The sequence below is a fragment of the Macrotis lagotis genome, chromosome 2 (genome assembly GCF_037893015.1).
Source record: "Macrotis lagotis isolate mMagLag1 chromosome 2, bilby.v1.9.chrom.fasta, whole genome shotgun sequence".
NCBI lineage: Eukaryota > Metazoa > Chordata > Mammalia > Peramelemorphia > Peramelidae > Macrotis > Macrotis lagotis.
In genome coordinates, this window is record NC_133659.1 from 77,850,654 (window position 1) to 77,869,834 (window position 19,181).

At 38.0% G+C, this 19,181-nt stretch overlaps 1 protein-coding gene across 1 annotated transcript in view; it reads right to left on the reverse strand.

The window, feature by feature from the left end:
- The window catches only part of SHCBP1L (SHC binding and spindle associated 1 like), a 48,205-nt gene extending 29,224 nt beyond the window's left edge, over nucleotides 1-18,981 (reverse strand). Inside the window, exons 1-5 of the mRNA XM_074222200.1 lie at nucleotides 18,374-18,981; nucleotides 16,454-16,603; nucleotides 6,320-6,534; nucleotides 4,960-5,046; nucleotides 4,308-4,526 (exon numbers count right to left, since the gene is read on the reverse strand). Of these exons, the coding sequence (XP_074078301.1) occupies nucleotides 4,308-4,526; nucleotides 4,960-5,046; nucleotides 6,320-6,534; nucleotides 16,454-16,603; nucleotides 18,374-18,790 (1,088 nt within the window). The 5' untranslated portion in view covers nucleotides 18,791-18,981. The remainder of the gene's footprint in view (nucleotides 1-4,307; nucleotides 4,527-4,959; nucleotides 5,047-6,319; nucleotides 6,535-16,453; nucleotides 16,604-18,373) is intronic.
- Between the last annotated feature and the right edge of the window lie 200 nt (nucleotides 18,982-19,181).

A 19,181-nucleotide genomic window follows, 5' to 3' on the forward strand; every position in this document is an offset into this window, starting at 1 on the left:
CCCTATGGTCCCAGACAGGCCATCCAATCTCAGCCCCTTGCAAGAAGTAAAAGAAAAAATGTGTTATATCTGACCACTCTCCCCCCATGGTCCATCCTCTCCTCCATCACTCACATCCCCCCCTTCCCCATGCTCCCCCCTCCTTCTTACTCCAGATGCCTAGACCCCATTGAGTATATATGCTGTTATCTCTCCTAGCCACCTCTGATGAAAGCAAAGATTCCCTTATTCCCCCTTGCCTTCCCCCCCTTCCAAATCATTGCAATAGTTCACGTGATGAAGAAAAATCTTATTATATGAAATATCTTGGCCTATTCCCCCTCTCCTTTTTCTTTCTCCCATTACATTTCCCTTTTTTCTATTGACTCCATTTTTACACCATATTTTATCTTCCAATTCAGCTTTCTCCTGTGCTTCAACTATAAAAGCTCCCTCTACCTGCTCTATTAACTGAGAAGGTTCATATGAGTATTATCAGTGTCATTTTTCTATGCAGGAATACATGCTGTTTATCCTCAAGTCCCTCATATTTTCCCCCTCTCCTCCAATCTCTATGCTTCACCTGAGTCCTGTATCTGAAGATCAAACCTTCTGTTCAGCTCTGGCCATTCCAACAGGAACATTTGAAATTCCCCTGGTTCATTGAAAGTCCATCTTTTTCCCTGGAAGAGGACATTCAGCCTTGCTGGGTAATTGGTTCTTGGCTGCATTCTAAGCTCTTTTGCCTTCCGGTATATTATATTCCAAGCCCTACGTGCTTCCACTTTAGTTGCTGCTAAGTCCTGTGTGATCCTAACTGCAGCTACACGATATTTGAACTGTGTCCTTCTGGCTGCTTGTAATATTTTCTCTTTGACTTGGGAGTTCTGGAATTTGGCTATAATATTCCTAGGGGTTGGTTTTTTGGGATCTCTTTCTCTGGGGGATTGGTGGATTCTCTCCATTTCTATTTTGCCCTCTGCTTCTAGAATATCAGGGCAATTTTCCTGTAGTAATTCTTTGAAAATGATGTCAAGGCTCTTTTCCTGATCCTGACTTTCAGGTATTCCAATCATTTTTAAATTATCTTTCCTAAGTCTGTTTTCCATATCAGTTGTTTTTTCAATAAGATGTTTCACATTTTCTTCTAATTTTTCATTTTTTTGGTTTTGAAGTATTGAATCCTGGTTTCTCATAAATTCATTAATCTCCTGGAGTTCTATTCTTTGTCTAAAGGATTTGTTGTCCTCAGAGAGTTTTCTTATCTCTTTTTCCATCTGGCCAATTTTGCTTTTTAAAGCATTCTTCTCCTCAATAACTTTTTGAACTGTTTTATCCATTTGACCTAAGCTGGTTTTTAGCATGCTATTTTCTTCAGCATTTTTTTGGATTTCCTTGACTAGGCTGCTGACTTCATTTTCATGTTTTTCCTGCATCTCTCTCATTTCTTTTCCCAGTTTTTCTTCTAACTCCCTCATTTGATTTTCAAAGTCTTTTTTGAGCTCTATCATAGCCTGAGCCCAATTTCTGTTTTTTCTTGGAGTCTTTAGATACAGTTGCTTGTACTTCCTCATCTTCAGACTGACTATTTTGATCCTTCTTGGGCTCATATGCAAAATATTTCTCAATGGTTTTCCTCTTGTTTCTCTGCTTACTCATTTTCCCAGCCTGAGCCTGGTTTTGGTGTGCTTCCTGAGCTTTTGGGACACTCCCACAAAGGTCTCAGTGTGTGAGGCTCTGTCCTCCCTCCTGGTCCGTGAATGACCATAAGCGCCCCCCTCTGCCACAGGGCTGAGGTGGGGGGGCCCCTGCTGTTCTATGGGGGGGGGGCTAGACTGCGATCAGGATCTGAATGTGGTCAGAGCCCCAGAGTCCTGTTCCAGGGGCAGAGCTCTGCAGTCTCTCTCTCTCTCTTCACTCCTCTCCCCAATTGGCTCCTGCCCTGGGGGCTCCTGCTTACCGGCTCCGCCTGCTTATGTTCCTGGATTTGGAATGCAGTGGCCATGCTGCTAGCTGTGTGCCCTGGGGGCTGGGCTTCATGTGCTCACTCTGGCAGAGGTCCCCCACTGTTCCCCCAATTTGTGCCCGGTGCTCCCTGGGGCATAGCTCAGGAGACTCCCCCACTGCTGTGAGCCGCGACTCCCAGCGCCCTGTGGCTGCCTTGGGGAGGCTGAAGTTCTTTCGCTCTGGTGGGCCACCCCTCTGGTGGGCCGCCCCTCCGACCCTGGGGAGCAGAGCCTTTCTGCTCTTTTCCAGGTTACCTTGAGTAGGAGAACTGCCTCATTGGGTCCCTCTGTGGGTTCCGTCTCTCAAAAATTTAGTTAGAGTCCTTTATAAGTTTTATGAGAGAGCGCCTAAGACAGGATCTGTTCTTGTCATCTTGGCTCAGCCCCATGTCTTTTCTTTTTTTCTAATTTGTATCCCTATCACTTAGAAAGGTGTCTGACACTTAAAGGTTTATTGATTGATTATAGGAAAATATAATAGCAAATATTTTCTCTGGTCAACATTAACATAGGAAAAAATGACAACAGCAAATCAGTTTTGATATTTATAACCTTAAATGTGAGAGGCATAAATTCTCATATGAAAAATAAGACTTTTGGAGGGATGGGAATTCAGGGAAGCCTGGAAGCCTGAACTGATGCTGAGTGAGATGAGCACAACCAGAAAAACACTGTATACCCTAATAGCAACATGGGGGTGATGATCAACCTTGATGGACTTGCTCATTCCATCAGTGCAACAACCAGGGACAATTTGGGGCTGTCTGCAATGGTGAATGTCATCTGTATCCAGAGAAAGAATTGTGAAGTTTGAACAAAAGACTATTACTTTTAATTTTAAAAAAAACTGTTATCTTATTATGTAGTCTTACTATCTCTTATACTTTATTTTTCTTCCTTAAGGATATGATTTCTCTGTCATCACATTCAATTTGGATCAATATATACCATGGAAAAAATGTAAAGACTAACAGACTGCCTTCTGTGGGGATGGGAAGTGACATTAGGGCAAAAACTGTAAAATTCAAAATAAATAAATTAAAAAAATAAGTTCTGGAATGTATTTAAAAATTCACTGAAATGCTGACTAAAGGAACATTTTTCAAAAGCTATACATCTGTTCAAAGGTTATGCGAAATCAATGTTACAAGGGACTCCCAGATGAAGAAATTCCTTCTAATACAGACTGGTATTTTCTCTGAAATTTATAGTCTTAAGAGAATTGCAAAATGCAATAAATGGCTGAGGGACTTGCCCAGAGTCAAAGAGCCAGCCCTCCAAGTCCAGCCCTCTAGCTGGTAGAATATGTAATTATTAAAGAAAACAATTTTAAATGTCTGTCACTGCATAGGCTGTTCCCTATGTCTGGAATTTTCTTTCTCCTCAACCTTGCTTCTTGGGAGCCAAAGTCACTTTAAAACTCAGTTCAACTAATGACATCAAGAGACCTCTCCTGATTTCCCAAATTGCCCCCTTTCAGTCTCCTATTAAAATAACTTTTATATGTTACTCTATATTTACTTATCTATGGACAGGTTCCTTTCCTCAAAAGCATTAATTTCTCACTCCTTTCACCTAGAGCACAATAAATAACAAATGCTAGTTGACTTGAATAATTAAAGAATGGCTGAAAAAACTGATAGCATATCAAAGTAATCTAAGATTATCTGTCATTCTTAATTGCATTAATGTGGAATACAATATGGAAATTCATAAAATATGTCTTTAAAAAGACAAAAAATGCAAAAGATCAGTAGACATAGTGATGGAAAATATGTAGACATATAAGAAGTGAAGGAACGGGGAGAAGCTAGGTGGCACAATGGATAGAGAGAGCACTGGCCTGGAGTCAGGAGGACTTGAGTTCAAATATGACCTGAGACACATAATAATAATTGCCTAGCTGTGTGACCTTGGGCAAGTCACTTAACCCCACTGCCTTAAATTTAAAAAAAAAATTTAATGAATGATTGGACAAAAATTATGGGGATATAGAGGAATAACTGATTATGTGCATGTTGAAGGGATTTGGGGGGGATTTTGCAAGGAAATGGGGTTAAGTGACTTGCCCAAGATCATTTAGCTTATAGCTAAGTAAACATTATGTCTTAGATAGGATTTGAACCCAGGTCCTCCTGACTCCAGAGCCATTACTTTATCCACTGCACCACCTAGCTGCCCCATGAAGGGAATTTTTAAAAAATTTGAGTACTTGTAAATATAATAGTTTACTTGATTTTAGCTTTCAAGTCTGTGATAACTTATTTTTAATTAAGCATCACTCCAAATTGTATTGCTGTTTAAGATGAAGTAGATGGTTACCTGAGGCGCAAATCTTCCCACATCTTCAACAACCCACATAGCATTACAATCTCATAGTATTTTTTCCAACACTCAACAGCTTCTGCTGCAGATGGATCTTCTTTAATATTGCTTTGATATTCAATTAATTCTACACGCTTGTTTTTGTACTTCTCCAGTGTTTTTTTAAAACGCTGTGCAATAGGACCAGGAATTGTACCATCCTGTATATCACACCACCTAAGAAATATAAATATAATAGAATTTATCTTCTGAAATATTATTTGGATCAGAAAATTTAGTGTTACAGGAGAACTTAGTGCTAATAATACAGTCAAATCTTAATTTTACAGATGACGAATCAAGGCCCAGGATTGGTTAAAAGTGACTTGTTTATGAAGTCTCAGAGTAGGCAGAGTTGGGATTCAAACCCAGGTCTTTTGACTAAAAATTCACTACTTTTCCATTAGATCAGAGGTATAAAACTCACAAAATTCCCAAATACAGGGCTATAGCAGATTAAAAAAATTAATTGGGAAAGTTTTAGCAAAATAAAAAAATATACAACATAAATAATGCTAATTTGTGATTTTCTATTTTGATGTGCTGCCCTCAGGGATCCATTTATGACCATGATACTATTACACTAGATCATTTGTCAAAATATACTTACAGATTAATTCTTTCTTCAATCAGGGCTGTATAGTTCTCACAACTTTCTTCATCATCCCAGTCTCTCCAAAGGAAATCGTAGAAAAACCTAAGATAAACCCAAATTTTCTTCATAATAGTAAAACTAATTGTCTAAATATATAGGGAACAGTTAAATAAATTGTGTGGTACGTTAACTTCATCAAATACTGTAATGCAATTAACTTGGACAGATATGATATATGTATATATACATAAAATCTGGAAATATATATATACATATATATATATATATATGAAAAAATGCAAAGTGAAAAAAGCATTAGTAGAAGAAAATAGTACATACCAATTAGTTCATCTAAGAGGAAAAGTGAAGGAAAATAAATTCCTAAGGAGGATGAAGTAAACTAAAGTAAAAATTTAGTTGCTTGTATTGAGGTTTAATATTCATCTTTTGTTAAATTTTCAAAAAATTATAATCTTAAGAATAATCCACAGGTTGGAAAATTCAAAAATTTTTCTCAAGAACTAACATTCTGAAATAGTTCTCAAAGGGACTAACAGAGAGAGAGAGACTTAAAAATGAGAAGTTCTATTTTACCTTAGACTATTACAGATTCCTTTAGGGAAAAATAACAATAGTGCTATTTTTAAAAGTTCCAAAGTTGACATAATGTTTTGGTTTTTGTTCCCAGAAGAAAAAATTAAGAAATGGGAAAAACAACTAAAGAAAACTAATCCATATACCCTACTGGCAACTCTGAAAAACCTCAGCTTTTAATCATGTGATGATACAGGTAAGAGAATAATGAGTAATTGAAATAAACACAAAAACCAAGAGGAAAGCCCATTAGTTTAATAACATATAAAAGGTCTTGGGACAAGGAGTGAAACTGTCTCATATAAAGCAAGGATCTTGACCAAGAGAAAATGAGGAGCTCTACTAGGAGAAAAAGGAACAAGATCATTGGTAATAGGAATAATCGGTGCTACTAATCATATATTGATTATCTTTTAATGTGTATTTAAATATAGGCAGAATTTTTGTTGCTTATTTCCTAGACTTTAAAAAATCAAGCTCCAATCAGAGCAGTCTCTTATGCCAATGCATATAACTGCCAGAATAAGAAAAAGGTAATTTCAAATATAGTAGAAGTTATATAGGCACTAGAAGAATTGAACTTAGTATCATTCTATGAATGACCAAAGAAACTTAAGACTAATGTGATTATGACTTATAATTGGTAGTTGTAAAATTCAAAATAAAACAAAGTTGAACTTAACCAAAAAATATTTATTGAGAGCTTTCCATGGGTAAAGGCTACAAGTATAACCAGCACAATGAATGTGACTAAGTTAAAACCAATGAAAAATACTAATACCTTACAACTTCCAAGGCCAGGGCAATATCATGTATATCATCATCTTGCCCTTGAACTGGATAAACTTCCAATAGAGGTACACTGTGTTCTAGTTCTTCTAATGTTTCATCAATCAAATCTCTTGGAATATTTGCAATATTAGATGAAAAGGGCTCAGCAACAGATACAGTAACTTTGAAACAAGATGACGAGCTTTGGCGTGGTTTACAAGTTACCTAAAATAAGTGTTAGAAGATATATATAATATAAAAGATATTATATTTATATAAGATATATAAAGATTTTGTTTCCTTTTCTAATGTATTTCCTTTTCATGAGACCCAATTATGTAGTTTTTAAAATTAAAGTTTTCTGATTTAACAAATTCATATAATAGTTATTTAATTCTCATCCTGGGTCGACTACTTCATTAAAAAAAAAACTTTCAGCTTACAGCTTGTACTTTAGAAATTGCATTAGCATAAAGGTACATGAGGGCATAGGTTGTATATTTTTAATATTATTTCTAGAGTAACAAGTTTATTCTTACTTAATAAAATATTATAACTTTTGGGATGTTAGAACTAGTCATTTACTGAATATTTTAAATGTGACCATATGCAGCAAGTTAAACTGTAATATTAAGGTAGCAGAGAATTTTAACTTCAAATATACAAAATTAATTCCATGAGCAGGAAATATCTGTATACAGCCATTCTGTACCCATAATTAGCTAAAAATGCCCTTAGAAATTATCTGGCTGTGACTTGTCATATCACATAGGTAAAGATGGTACGACCAGGATTTAAATTCTCTACTTCTTATTCCATAGTCCCACGTTGCCTTTTTCCTGCAAGTTGTTTCACAAATAACTGTTAACACATCATTAACAATATCCTTTCCAATAGTATTCATAAAACTCAACTATAACATCTTTTGACTAACTTCCAAGTTTTAACACTGTATAGAATTAACTGATTCCTGTAATAATTCCCTACTATCTTTTGGCATAAACAATTAAAGGCAGTAGCAGGGAGACATAGGAGTCCGGCATCTGGAGGCCCTTAGTTTTTAAATCTATCCTCAAACACTTATTAGCTATAACTTGTCTGCATGAGTTTTCCCATCTGTAAAATGGGAATAATAGCACCATACCTCACTTAATTGTTCTAAGAATCAAATGAATTGATAACAGTAAAAAGATTAGCAGAGAGTATCTGGCACATCATATGTGCTACATAAATGTTAACTATTATCAAATAGATTATGCCTCTATTATCTGTATTATTTAGGCTTCTAAAATGTACATAATACAAATCCAGAAAAAAGCAAATTTATGAAAAAGGAAAAAATACTTGTCAGTGTCTTTTTTTTAGTTTAACATTTTAGTTTAGTTGAGTATTTAGTTTTATATTTTGGTTATTTATTTAATTGAGGTAAAAAAATTCAACTGCAGGGGAAAAAATTCATATATCACAGACTTAACATATAGAGGAAGTCACTTAGTGATTCTGGGGCTCAGCTTGCAAAATATGCAAGTTGGATTAAATGTTCTCTAAAGTTCTAATCTAATCCTAAATAATATGATCCAGCAATTATTGTTTATATTTAAAGAACAATGTTTCCCCAAAATTGGCTATGACAAAAATTTTGCATAGAGAACATTATTTTTCTATTGAATTTAAAATAACATTTTCTAATCGTAAGATGTAAGAAAAATTACACTTGAGATAACCATCATTTTGAAATGGTGTACTTAAAAGTAAATTGTTCATTTTATTTTTTTTATTTATTTTTATTAAAGATATTATTTGAGTTTTACACTTTCCTCCCCAATCTTGCTTCCCCCCCCCCACAGAAAGCACTCTGTCAGTCTTTACTTTGTTTCCATGTTGTACCTTGATCCAAATTGGGTATGATGAGAGAGAAATCATATCCTTAAAGAAGAGAAGAGAAATCTAAGAGGTAACAAGATCAGACAACAAGATATCTTTTTTTCTAAATTAAAGGGAATAGTTCTTGCACTTTGTTCAAACTCCTCAGCTCCTTATCTGGATACAGATGGCACCCTCCTTTGCAGACAGCCCAAAATTGTTCCTGATTGTTGTACTGATGGAATGAGCAAGTCCTTCAAGGTTGAACATCACTCCCATGTTGCTGTTAGGGGGTACAGTGTTTTTCTGGTTCTGCTCATCTCACTCAGCATCAGTTCATGCAAATCCCTCCAGGCTTCCCTGAAATCCCGTCCCTCCTGGTTTCTAATAGAACAATAGTGTTCCATGACATACATATACCACAGTTTGCTAAGCCATTCCCCAAATGAAGGATATTTACTTGATTTCCAATTCTTTGCCACCACAAACAGGGCTGCTATAAATATTTTTGTACAAGTAATGTTTTTACCCTTTTTCATCATCTCTTCAGGGTATAGACCTAGTAGTGTTATTGCTGGGTCAAAATTGTTCATTTTAAACTAAAAAATGCTCAATAACTCCAACCATACTCAAGCTGAATTTGCTGCCGTGGTTCATTATTCCCCATCTCACTCTACTTCTCTGCCTCTGCTCTTCTAAAGTTCTAAGGGACATTGACAGACTAGGGCTTCATAAATTGTTATATCATCTTTCCTTAGCTAAATTGTGGTCATCTACTTCACACCCCTCAAGTGCACAGTTCAGGCAAATGATGCTCAAAAAGTTTATGCTATCTGTTTAAGGTTATTATTATTTATTCATTTATTCAATACATGTTTATTGTACATTGATGGTATGTAGGTGCTGAGTGAGAAATAAGAATGAAATGAAATCCCTGCCCTCACAGAAATTATAGTTCAATCATGGTCAAAGACCTGGATCATTATAATATATAATATCAGATTATTAGAAATTGAAAAACAATGTGCCATTGGAGTTCTAAAGCTAAAAGTAAAGAGATCACAGAAAACTACATTTAACTGAACAAGCAAAATCAATGCAGCCAAGATCAAAAGGAAAGCAGAAAATTGGGAATAAAATTTTATAGCAAGTTTCTTTGATTAAGTGAACAAAGTGAAGTGAGCAGAAACAGAACAGAGCATACCAGAAGTAGTAATATTATATGCTACAATGACCCAAGACAATTCCAAAGGACTCATGATGAAAAATGCTTTCCACCTCCAGGAAAAAAGAACTATGGAGTCTGAATGTAGATCTAAACGTGCTTTTATTCATTTTTTTGGTGGGTTTTGTCTGTTTTTTTTTCACAACATGACTACCATGGAAATTTTTGAATGATTGCATATGTTTAAGATGTATCAAATTGCTTGTCTTAAAGATATGGGAGGAAAAGAATTTCGAACTCAAAATTTAAAAAAAGGGGCGGCTAGGTGGCACAGTGAATGGAGCAACTGGCCTTGGAGTCAGGAGTACCTGGGTTCAAATCCGGCCTCAGACACTTAATTACCTAGCTGTGTGGCCTTGGGCAAGCCACTTAATCCCATTGCCTTGAAAAAACAAACAAACAAAAAAATCAAAATAAAAAAAGAATGTTATAATAATTTATTTTTATATTGAATTGTGAAAAAAATAAAATTTCATAAAAAATCATCTGCTCATCATTTCTGTTAGCACAAAAATATCCCATCACACTGTTTTTGCTCTTCCTGTTTTAGGTCTCAGTACTGTATTTGTGCCATGAAAGAAATCTGATATGATACCTTTGCCTATTTTTCTAAATGGTTTATGTTATTATAGAACTTAATTATTCTTTTTTAATGATAATTATTTATTTTTTAATTTTTAATTTAATATTTATTCTCATTTTGTACAAATAATGTTTTTTATACGTTAATAAAATATTCCTGTTTAAGAGTAAATGAAATACCCCCTCCCCCCATAAATATAGACTCTTTTGAGCGATAAAGTAAAGGGGAGAGAAAGAAAAATGATAGTAATAATTGTAGGTATGGCCAGGTGGTGCAATGGATGAAGCACCAGCCCTGGAGCCATGAGCACCCAAGCCCACATCTGGCCCCGTACACCCAACAATCACCCAGCCGTGTAGCATGCAAGCCACCCGAACCTCACTGCCCTGCAAAAACCACAAAAAGGAAAAAAAAAGACCCAAAATAAAATAAAATAGTAATAATAGTAGGGGTGGCTGAGTGGCAGACAGACATTGGCCCTTGAGCCAGGAGCACCCGTGTCCAAATCTGGCCTTAGACTCCCAACGATCACCCTGCTATGCGGCCCCAGGCAGGCCACCCAACCCCATTTGCCTTGCACCCTCCCCAAAATAATAATAATAAAAAATGTGCTTCAGTCTTTGTTCCAACACCAACAACTCTGTCACGGGTGGATCACATTCTTTATGATAAGTCCATCACAAAAGTTTCTTCCATATTTTTCCACTGTTGCCATTGCTGATCTCAACTCCCTCCTTTCGTATTTCTCCACTACCATATATTATATTTTCTCTCTCCTTTCACTCTGACTCTGCTGTAAGGTAGCTGAGTGGCCCAGCAGACAGATCCCTGGTCCTGGGGCCAAGAGGCCCTGAGCCCCCATACCACCCCTTAGGCCAAGCATCCACCAGGCCTTGTGGGCCCAGACAGGCCATCCAATCCCAGCCCCTTGCAAGAAGTAAAAGAGAAAATGTATTATATCTGACCACTCTCCCCCCATGGTCCATCCTCTCCTCCATCACTCACATCCTCCCCTTCCCCCATCACCTGCTTCTTACTCCAGATGTCTGTACCCCATTGAGTATCTATGCTGTTTCCTCTCCTAGCCACCTCTGATAAGAGCGAAGATTCCCTCATTCCCCCTTGCCTTCCCCCCTTCCATATCATTGCAATAACTCATTGTAATAAAGAAAAATCTTATTACATGACATATCTTGGCCTATTCCCCCTCTCTTTTTTCTTTCTCCCATTACATTTCCCTTTCCTCTATTGACTCCATTTTTACAACATATTTTATCTTCAAATTCAGCTTTCTCCTGTGCTTCAAATATAAAAGCTCCCTCTACCTGCTCTATTAACTGAGAAGCTTCATATGAGTATTATCAGTGTCATTTTTCTATGCAGGAATACATGCAGTTCATCATCATTAAGTCCCTCATTTTCCCTCTCTCCTCCAATCTACATGCTTCACCTGAGTCCTGTATCTGAAGATCAAAGCTTCTTCAGTTCTGGCCATTCCAACAGGAACATTTGAAATTCCCCTGGTTCATTGAAAGTCCATCTTTTTCCCTGGAAGAAGACATTCAGCCTTGCTGGGTAGTTCATTCTTGGCTGCATTCTAAGCTCTTTTGCCTTCTGGTATATTCTATTCCAAGCCCTACAAGCTTCCAATGTAGTTGCTGCTAAGTCCTATATGATCCTAACTGCAGCTCCATGACATTTGAACTGTGTCCTTCTGGCTGCTTGTAATATTTTCTCTTTGACTTCGGAGTTCTGGAATTTGGCTATAATATTCCTGGGGGTTGGTTTTTTGGGATCTCTTTCTTGGGGGGATCGGTGGATTCTCTCCATTTCTATTTTGCCCTCTGCTTCTAGAATATCAGGGCAATTTTCCTGTAGTAATTTTTTCAAAATGATGTCAAGGCTCTTTTCCTGATTATGACTTTCAGGTATTCCAATAATTTTTAAATTATCTTTTCTAAGTCGTTTTTCATCAGTTGCTTTTTCAATGAGATATTTCACATTTTCTTCTAATTTTTCATTTTTTTGGTTTTGAAGTATTGAATCCTGGTTTCTCATAAATTCATCAATCTCCTGGAGTTCTATTCTTTGTCTAAAGGATTTGTTGTCCTCAGAGAGTTTTCTTATCTCTTTTTCCATCTGGCCAATTTTGCTTTTTAAAGCATTCTCCTCAATAACTTTTTGAACTGTTTTATCCATTTGACCTAAGCTGGTTTTTAGCATGCTATTTTCTTCAGCATTTTTTTGGATTTCCTTGACTAGGCTGCTGACTTCATTTTCATGTTTTTCCTGCATCTCTCTCATTTCTTTTCCCAGTTTTTCTTCTAACTCCCTCATTTGATTTTCAAAGTCTTTTTTGAGCTCTGTCATAGCCTGAGCCCAATTTCTGTTTTTCTTGAAGTCTTTAGATGCAGGAGCTTGTGCTTCCTCATCTTCAGACTGAGTATTTTGATCCTTCTTGGGCTCACAGGCAAAATATTTCTCAATGGTGTTCCTCTTGTTTCTCTGCTTGCCCATTTTCCCAGCCTGAGCCTGGTTTTGGGGTGCTTCCTGAGCTTTTGGGACACTCCCACAAAGGTCTCAGTGTGTGAGGCTCTTTCCTCCCTCCTGGTCTGTGAATGACCATATGCACCCCCCTCTGCCACGGGGCTGAGGTGGGGGGGGTGGCCCTGCTGTTCTATGGGGGGGGCTAGACTGCGATCAGGATCTGAATGTGGTCAGAGCCCCAGAGTCCTGTTCCAGGGGCAGAGCTCAGCAGTCTGTCTTCACTCCCCTCCCTAGGTTCAATGGGCTCATGCCCTGGGGGCTCCTGCTTACCCGCTCCACCTGCTTCTGTTTCCTGGAACTGGGCTGTGCTGGCCACCCTGCTCTCTGTGTGCCCTGAGGGCTGGGCTTCACGTGCTCCCTTGGGCAGAGGTCCCCCACTGTTCCCCTAATTTGTGCCCAGTGCTCCCTGGTGCATAGCTCAGGAAACTCCCCCGCTGATGTGAGCCGGGGCTCCCAGCATCCTGGGACTGCCCCTGGGAGGCTGATGTTCTTTCCCTCTGGCGGGCCACCCCTCCGACCCGGGGAGCAGAGCCTTTCTGCCCTTTTCCAGGTTACCTTGAGTAGGAGAACTGCCTCACTGGGTCCTTCTGTGGGTTCTGTCTCTTGAAAATTTAGTTAAGAGTCCTTAGCTTATAAGTTTTATGAGAGAGCACCTAAGACATGATCCATTCTTTTCACCATCTTGGCTCTGCCCCCAAAATTAATTATTCTTTAAATGTTTGGCAGTATTGACTTGTAAATCTATCTGGATCCAGGGAGTTTTTTCTTAGGGAGCTCATTAATAGTTTGTTCAATTAAATTATTCTATTTCCTTTTTTATTAATCTTAATTAAAATTTTTATGAATATTCATCCATTTCTCTTAGATTATTAGGTTCATTGGCAGGTAACAAGGCAAAAGTAGCTCCTAATGATCATTATTTATTTGTTTGTTTCATCATCAAAGGTAGTACATTAACCCTGATTTCATTTTTTTTTTCATTTTCATTTGCTTTTTCAAAATCGAATTAATCAATGGTTTATCATGTTTTGTTTCATAAAAACCAGCTCCTAGTTTTATTTATTAATTCATTAGTTTTCTTACTTTTAATCTTATTAATCTCCTTTGATTTTCAGGATTTCCAATTTGGTACTGAATTAGGGGTTTTTAATTTGTTCTTTTTCTAGACCAATTCATTGATCTACTCTTTATTCTACTGGTGTGAATGTTATGAAATGTAAATTTTCCCCTAAGTACTGCTTAAGACCAGGGCTGTCCAACCTTACTTTTAAAAGTTTCTATTGAAAGAATAGACAATATATTTTGATTTGCCATTTTAGTGAGAGCTCCACAGAGAGCCACATGCAGCTGCTTGCCACATCTTGGCCAGCCCAGGTTTAGACGATATCCCATAAATTTTGTTATGCTGTCTCAGTATTGTCATTCTCTTTAATGAAATTGTTGATTCTTTCTATGATTTATTTCTTGATCTACTCATTCTTTAGGATTAGGTAGTTTACAATTAATTTTTTAAAAAAGACTTTATTTTGAGTTTTACAATTTTTTACAATTAATTTTAATCTTTTTCCATGGATCTTTATTGAATGTAATTTTTATGTATTATGGTCAGAAAAGGATGCATTAATATTTCTGCTTTTATGCATTTGGTTTAAGGTTATTTCTTATTCCACAGACAATTTTTGTGAAAATGCCACTCACCATAGAGAAAAATATACACTCCTTTCCATTCCCATTTAATTTTCTCCAGAAATCTTTTACATCTAACTTTCTAAAAGTCTATCCATATTCTTAACTTATTTTATGGTTTTTATATTTAGGTTTGAGAAAGGAAAGTTGAGACCCCCTAACTGGTATAGTTTTACTGCCTATTTCCTCATGTAATATTTAATTTTTCCTTTAAGAATCTGGATGGTATGCTATTTGGTACATGTTTAATACTGATATTATTTCATCCTATATGGCACCTTTTAGCAAAATGTTAAGTTTTCCTGCTTATCTCTTTTAATTAGGTCGATTTTTGATTTTGCTTTCTCTGAAATCATGATTGCTACCCTTGCTTTTTTTTTTACCTCAGCTTAAATATAATAGACAATCCCTTATTTTTATTCTATGTATGACTCTCTGTTTCAAGTGTATTACTTGTAAACTGCATATTGTTGGATTCTTTTTTTAATCCATTCTGCTATCTGGTTCTGTTTTATGGGTGAGTTATGATTACTATATATTTTCCTCTATCCTATTTTTCCATTTTTATCCTTCTCTCTTCTTGTCCCTCCTCAAAATCTGTTTTGCTTCTGATGATAATTTCCCTTAATCCATTTTCCCTTCTTTTAATGCCTTGCCTCCATACTCTTTCCTCCGACTTCCTTATGGGGTAAGATAAGATCTCTATACTCAATTGAGTGTAGGTATTGTTTCTTCTTTGAACCATTTCCAATTATAAAGTTCAATCATTGCCTGCCACCACCCCATTTCCCTTCCACTATAAAAGTTCTTTCTTACCATCTTCATGCAAGATAATTTCCCCCATTTTTCTTCTCCCTTCTCCCAGTACATCCCCCTTTCTTCCCATTAATCTTATTTTCCCCCCATTATAGTCAATCCATACTTGTTCCCTCTATGTGTACTCTTTCTTACTACCCTAATAATGGTAAAGTTCTTAGGAATTTAAAGTATCATCTTTCCATCTAGGAATATAAAGTTTAACCTTATTGACTCCCCCTTGTGATTTCTCTAGCATGTTTAGATTTTTATGCTGCCCTTGAGTCTTGTATTTGAAAGCCAGATTTTCTATTCAGTTCTGTTTTTTTTTCATCAAAAATACTTCAAAGTACCTAGCTGTGTGACCTTGGGCAAATCACTTAACCCCACTGCCTTAAAATTAAGAAAAAATACAAAAAAAATGCTTCAAAGTCCTATTTCATTAATTATTCACTTCTCCCTTAAAAATTATAGTCATTTTTGCTGAGTAGATTCTTGTTATTCTAGTTCTAGCTTCTATATCTTCTAGAATATCTAATATTTTGTGTTTTCCAATCCTTTTAATGTAGAAGCTGATAAATCTTGTGCAATCTTGACTTTAGCTCCACAACACTTGAATTGTTTCTGGTTGGTTGCAATATTTCTTCTTGACTTGGGAGCTCTGGAATTGGGCTAAATATTCCTATTAATTTTCATTTTGGTTTCTCCTTCAGGAGGTGATTGGTGGTGATTCCTTTTGTTTCTGTTTTATCCATTGGATCTAAGCTATCAGGGCAGTTTTCCTTGACAATTTCTTGAAATGAGATGGCTTTTTTTTAATCATGGCATTCAAGTAGTTTAATCATTTTAAAATTCTCTCTTCTCAATCTATTTTCCAGGCCAGTTGTTTTTCCAATGAGATATTTCATATTTTCTTCTATTGTTTTCATTCTTTTGATTAAAAAAAATTGTTTTTTGATTTCTCCTGGAGTTAATAACCTGCTCAATTCTAATTTTGAAAGAATTATTTTTTTCAATGAGCTTTTTTTGTACCTTTTTCCATATGGCCAATTTTACTTTTAGAGAAGTTGTTTTCTTTAGTATTTTGGGGCCTTTGTTTTTTTTCTCTTTTTAAAATTTTCTTACATCTCATTTATTTCTTTTACCGATCTATCCTCTACCTCTCTGATTTTGAAAATCCTTTCTGAGCAATATCAAAAATTATTGCAGCACTTAAATAAATATTATTAATAGTTTGTTTTCCAAAGTAAGGTTTCACTTACATTAGTTTAGGCTTAGCAACAAGTTAAAAAATTTTGTGAAAAGGTAATGTCATCCAAACCTTATGTAAATTCTATTATCAAACCCTAATATCAAAATAATAATGTCCAAATCAATGAGTTTTACTTAAGAGTATTAAAAGGACCTGATAATTTTATTTTAAAAAAGTAAATTAAAAAATTTACCTCAACAAGGACTCCAACAAAAGGTATGGAAGCTTCTTCATATTTGATAAAGAATAATTCTGGATTTGTCTTCCAGACACCAAGCCATTTGTCTTTCATCTTTAATTTGTCTGATAGATATTTGCTCATTGCTTCATCAGCATCCTCTGCCTAGCACAAGCATAATGGGAAATATTAATAACATGGTATTTATGACTAAACTTTCTTGCTGATTTCCATTTAAATATCAATTATTGAAGGTGGAAAGGGGCACTCCTTTTAAAGAAAAAGGAAATATGTAATAAATCAAAGTAAAATACCACTTGAGCATTTTTCATTAGAATTAAAACAAACTGAAATGAAATGTATAAGCATTAATATAGTATTTTGTAGATATGCCTTTCACTCAGAACTAGAATATATTTATCCAGAAGCAAAATAATGTAATTTTAATTCTTGAAGTAAAAAAACACATAAACACAAAGTAAAAAATATTTTGACCCTAATTTATGCAACAAGCTATTGTTTAATATTGAGAAAACTTTGCAGAAATTTTTTAGTCTATGAAAATCTAGTGTCCTTTCATTTTATAAAAGGAAACATCAATAGCCAAATTATTTTGCTTTGATGTGATTTCCATGGGCTTAAATTCGAAAGTAATTTAATTAAATTAATTGACTTAATTTTTTAAAACTTGAAAACAAGTCATTGTAAAAATGATATAATAACTTACATACTGATGCTTTACCAATTACTTATCTTTTTTTTTTGCAAAGAAAATGGGGTTAAGTGGCTTGCCCAAGGCCACATAGCTAGGTAATTATTAAGTGTTTGAGCCTGGATTTGAACTCAGGTACTCCTGACTGGCTGGTGCTCTATCCACTATGCCACCTAGCCACCCCAATTTTGTTTTAATATCATTTAGATTTACCTCAGTATCAAATGCATGTGGTTCATTAAAAAAAAAGAATATCTTAAAAATGTTATCTGGTGCTCCCACCTACAATCAACATATAACATCTATGAGAACAGGCAAAGTAATTTTCTAGAAACATACACTACAAATATTTATCATTTGAGAATTAAATTTTCCAAAAACAAGAATTCTGGCCCTGTTGCACACAAATCAAAATTGAACTTATGACAATAAAGGTCCAATCTCCATTCTAATCTATAAAAATGAAATAAAAATTCTAAAGTAGCAAAACCACAATGGCAGAGGCATAAGCCTTCAACTTTTAGGGATCTGCTAATTAGGAAAAAAACCCTAAGCAAGGCTGCCCTTTATTCGTCAACATAAACTTCCACATCTGTGGAAAATAATGTAACAGAACTTTATTTATACGGCAATAGGAATAGTAAAATCCATCAGTTCCTCCATTACAATAAGAGTAAAACGAGCAGAACTACGGGAACCCTGCATGCGGTAACTGCAATATTGTTCGAAGAACGACGCGGAGGATGCCAAGTTATTCTGAGTATTATACATTCTCAAGTTAAAGACCAAGGCCCTGAGAAGGAATAGGGATCTACCTCCGGAGAAAGAACTGACAGACTAGCGTGACACACACGCGTGCGGGAGAGGCGCGGCCCGCTCTGGTGGGGGAGGAGGGAGAAAGCAGTTCCAAATCCAAGACGTGACAAAAAACGTTTAAAGAAAAAACACCAGTAACAGCAGCCGGCCCTTGGCCCCGTTTTATCCTTATAGGAATCCCGGGGGGGGGGCGGGGTGAGGGGCCAGGGGGGCCTCCCTTCACTGGGCTCCCGACTCAGGCCCAGGGGGCCCCAGCCCAGCCTGCCCGGCCACCCCTCAACATTCAGCCGGGGACCCCTCGGGAGCGCTATGGCCCCCTGCCGCACTCGGCTCTCGCCGGCGTGCCTCGGTTTCCCCAGACGTAGGATGGGGCACCCCCCGCCAGGGCCGCCCCGGCCCGGCCTCACCTTGCAGCCCTGCAACACCTGGTCGCAGTAGAGCGCCACCTTCTCGTCCCGCCACATGCCCCTCATGGGGGACGTGCAGACCGGGGGCAGCGGCTGCGCCTCCTCCTCGTCCTCCTCGTGCACCGACAGCAGGCCCTCCTCTTCCTCCTCCTCCTCCTCTTCCTCCCCCTCCTCCTCCTCCTCGCCCCCTCCGCCCGGGCCCTCGGCCCGGGGCATGGGCAGGAGCTGCAGCCGCCGCCGGGCCGCCTCCCGGCCCGCTCTGCCCTTCACCGGCCTCGGCGAGGCCACTACCGACCGCACCGGGGACGCGTTGCTTTTGGCGCCCGCCTCGTCCACGGCGGCCTTGTCCCCGCGCCTCCCGGGGCTGATCCCCACAGCCGAGTCCCCCGTCTCGGTACCGTCGGGCCCCGACGCCATCTCTCCGGCAGCCTGGCCTCGGGGTGCAACCGTTAGTCACTTTTCCCGCCCGGCCAAGGCCGGCCAATGGACACGAGGCGCGCGGCCGGGCCGCAACGAGCGGCCGCTCAGCACCGCGGACAAAGGGGGGCGGCCGCGTGGGGCCCCCCGGGCTCCGTCCCTGGGGCGACGCGCCTCGGCCCCCGGAGCCTTCTCCACGCAGCCAAGCTCAAGGGCACGCACAGAGGGACGACCTCGGCCGCGCGTGCCAAGCCTGCAACAATGTTGCGCGCCCCTAAGCTAGCTCGGGCTCCCCAGCTCCCCACACGCGCTCGGGAGGAAGGGCCACCAAGTCCTCCCGGGAAGCATCTGTCCTGCGGCCCAAGAACGGCCCTCCAGGGGCGCAGGTTCC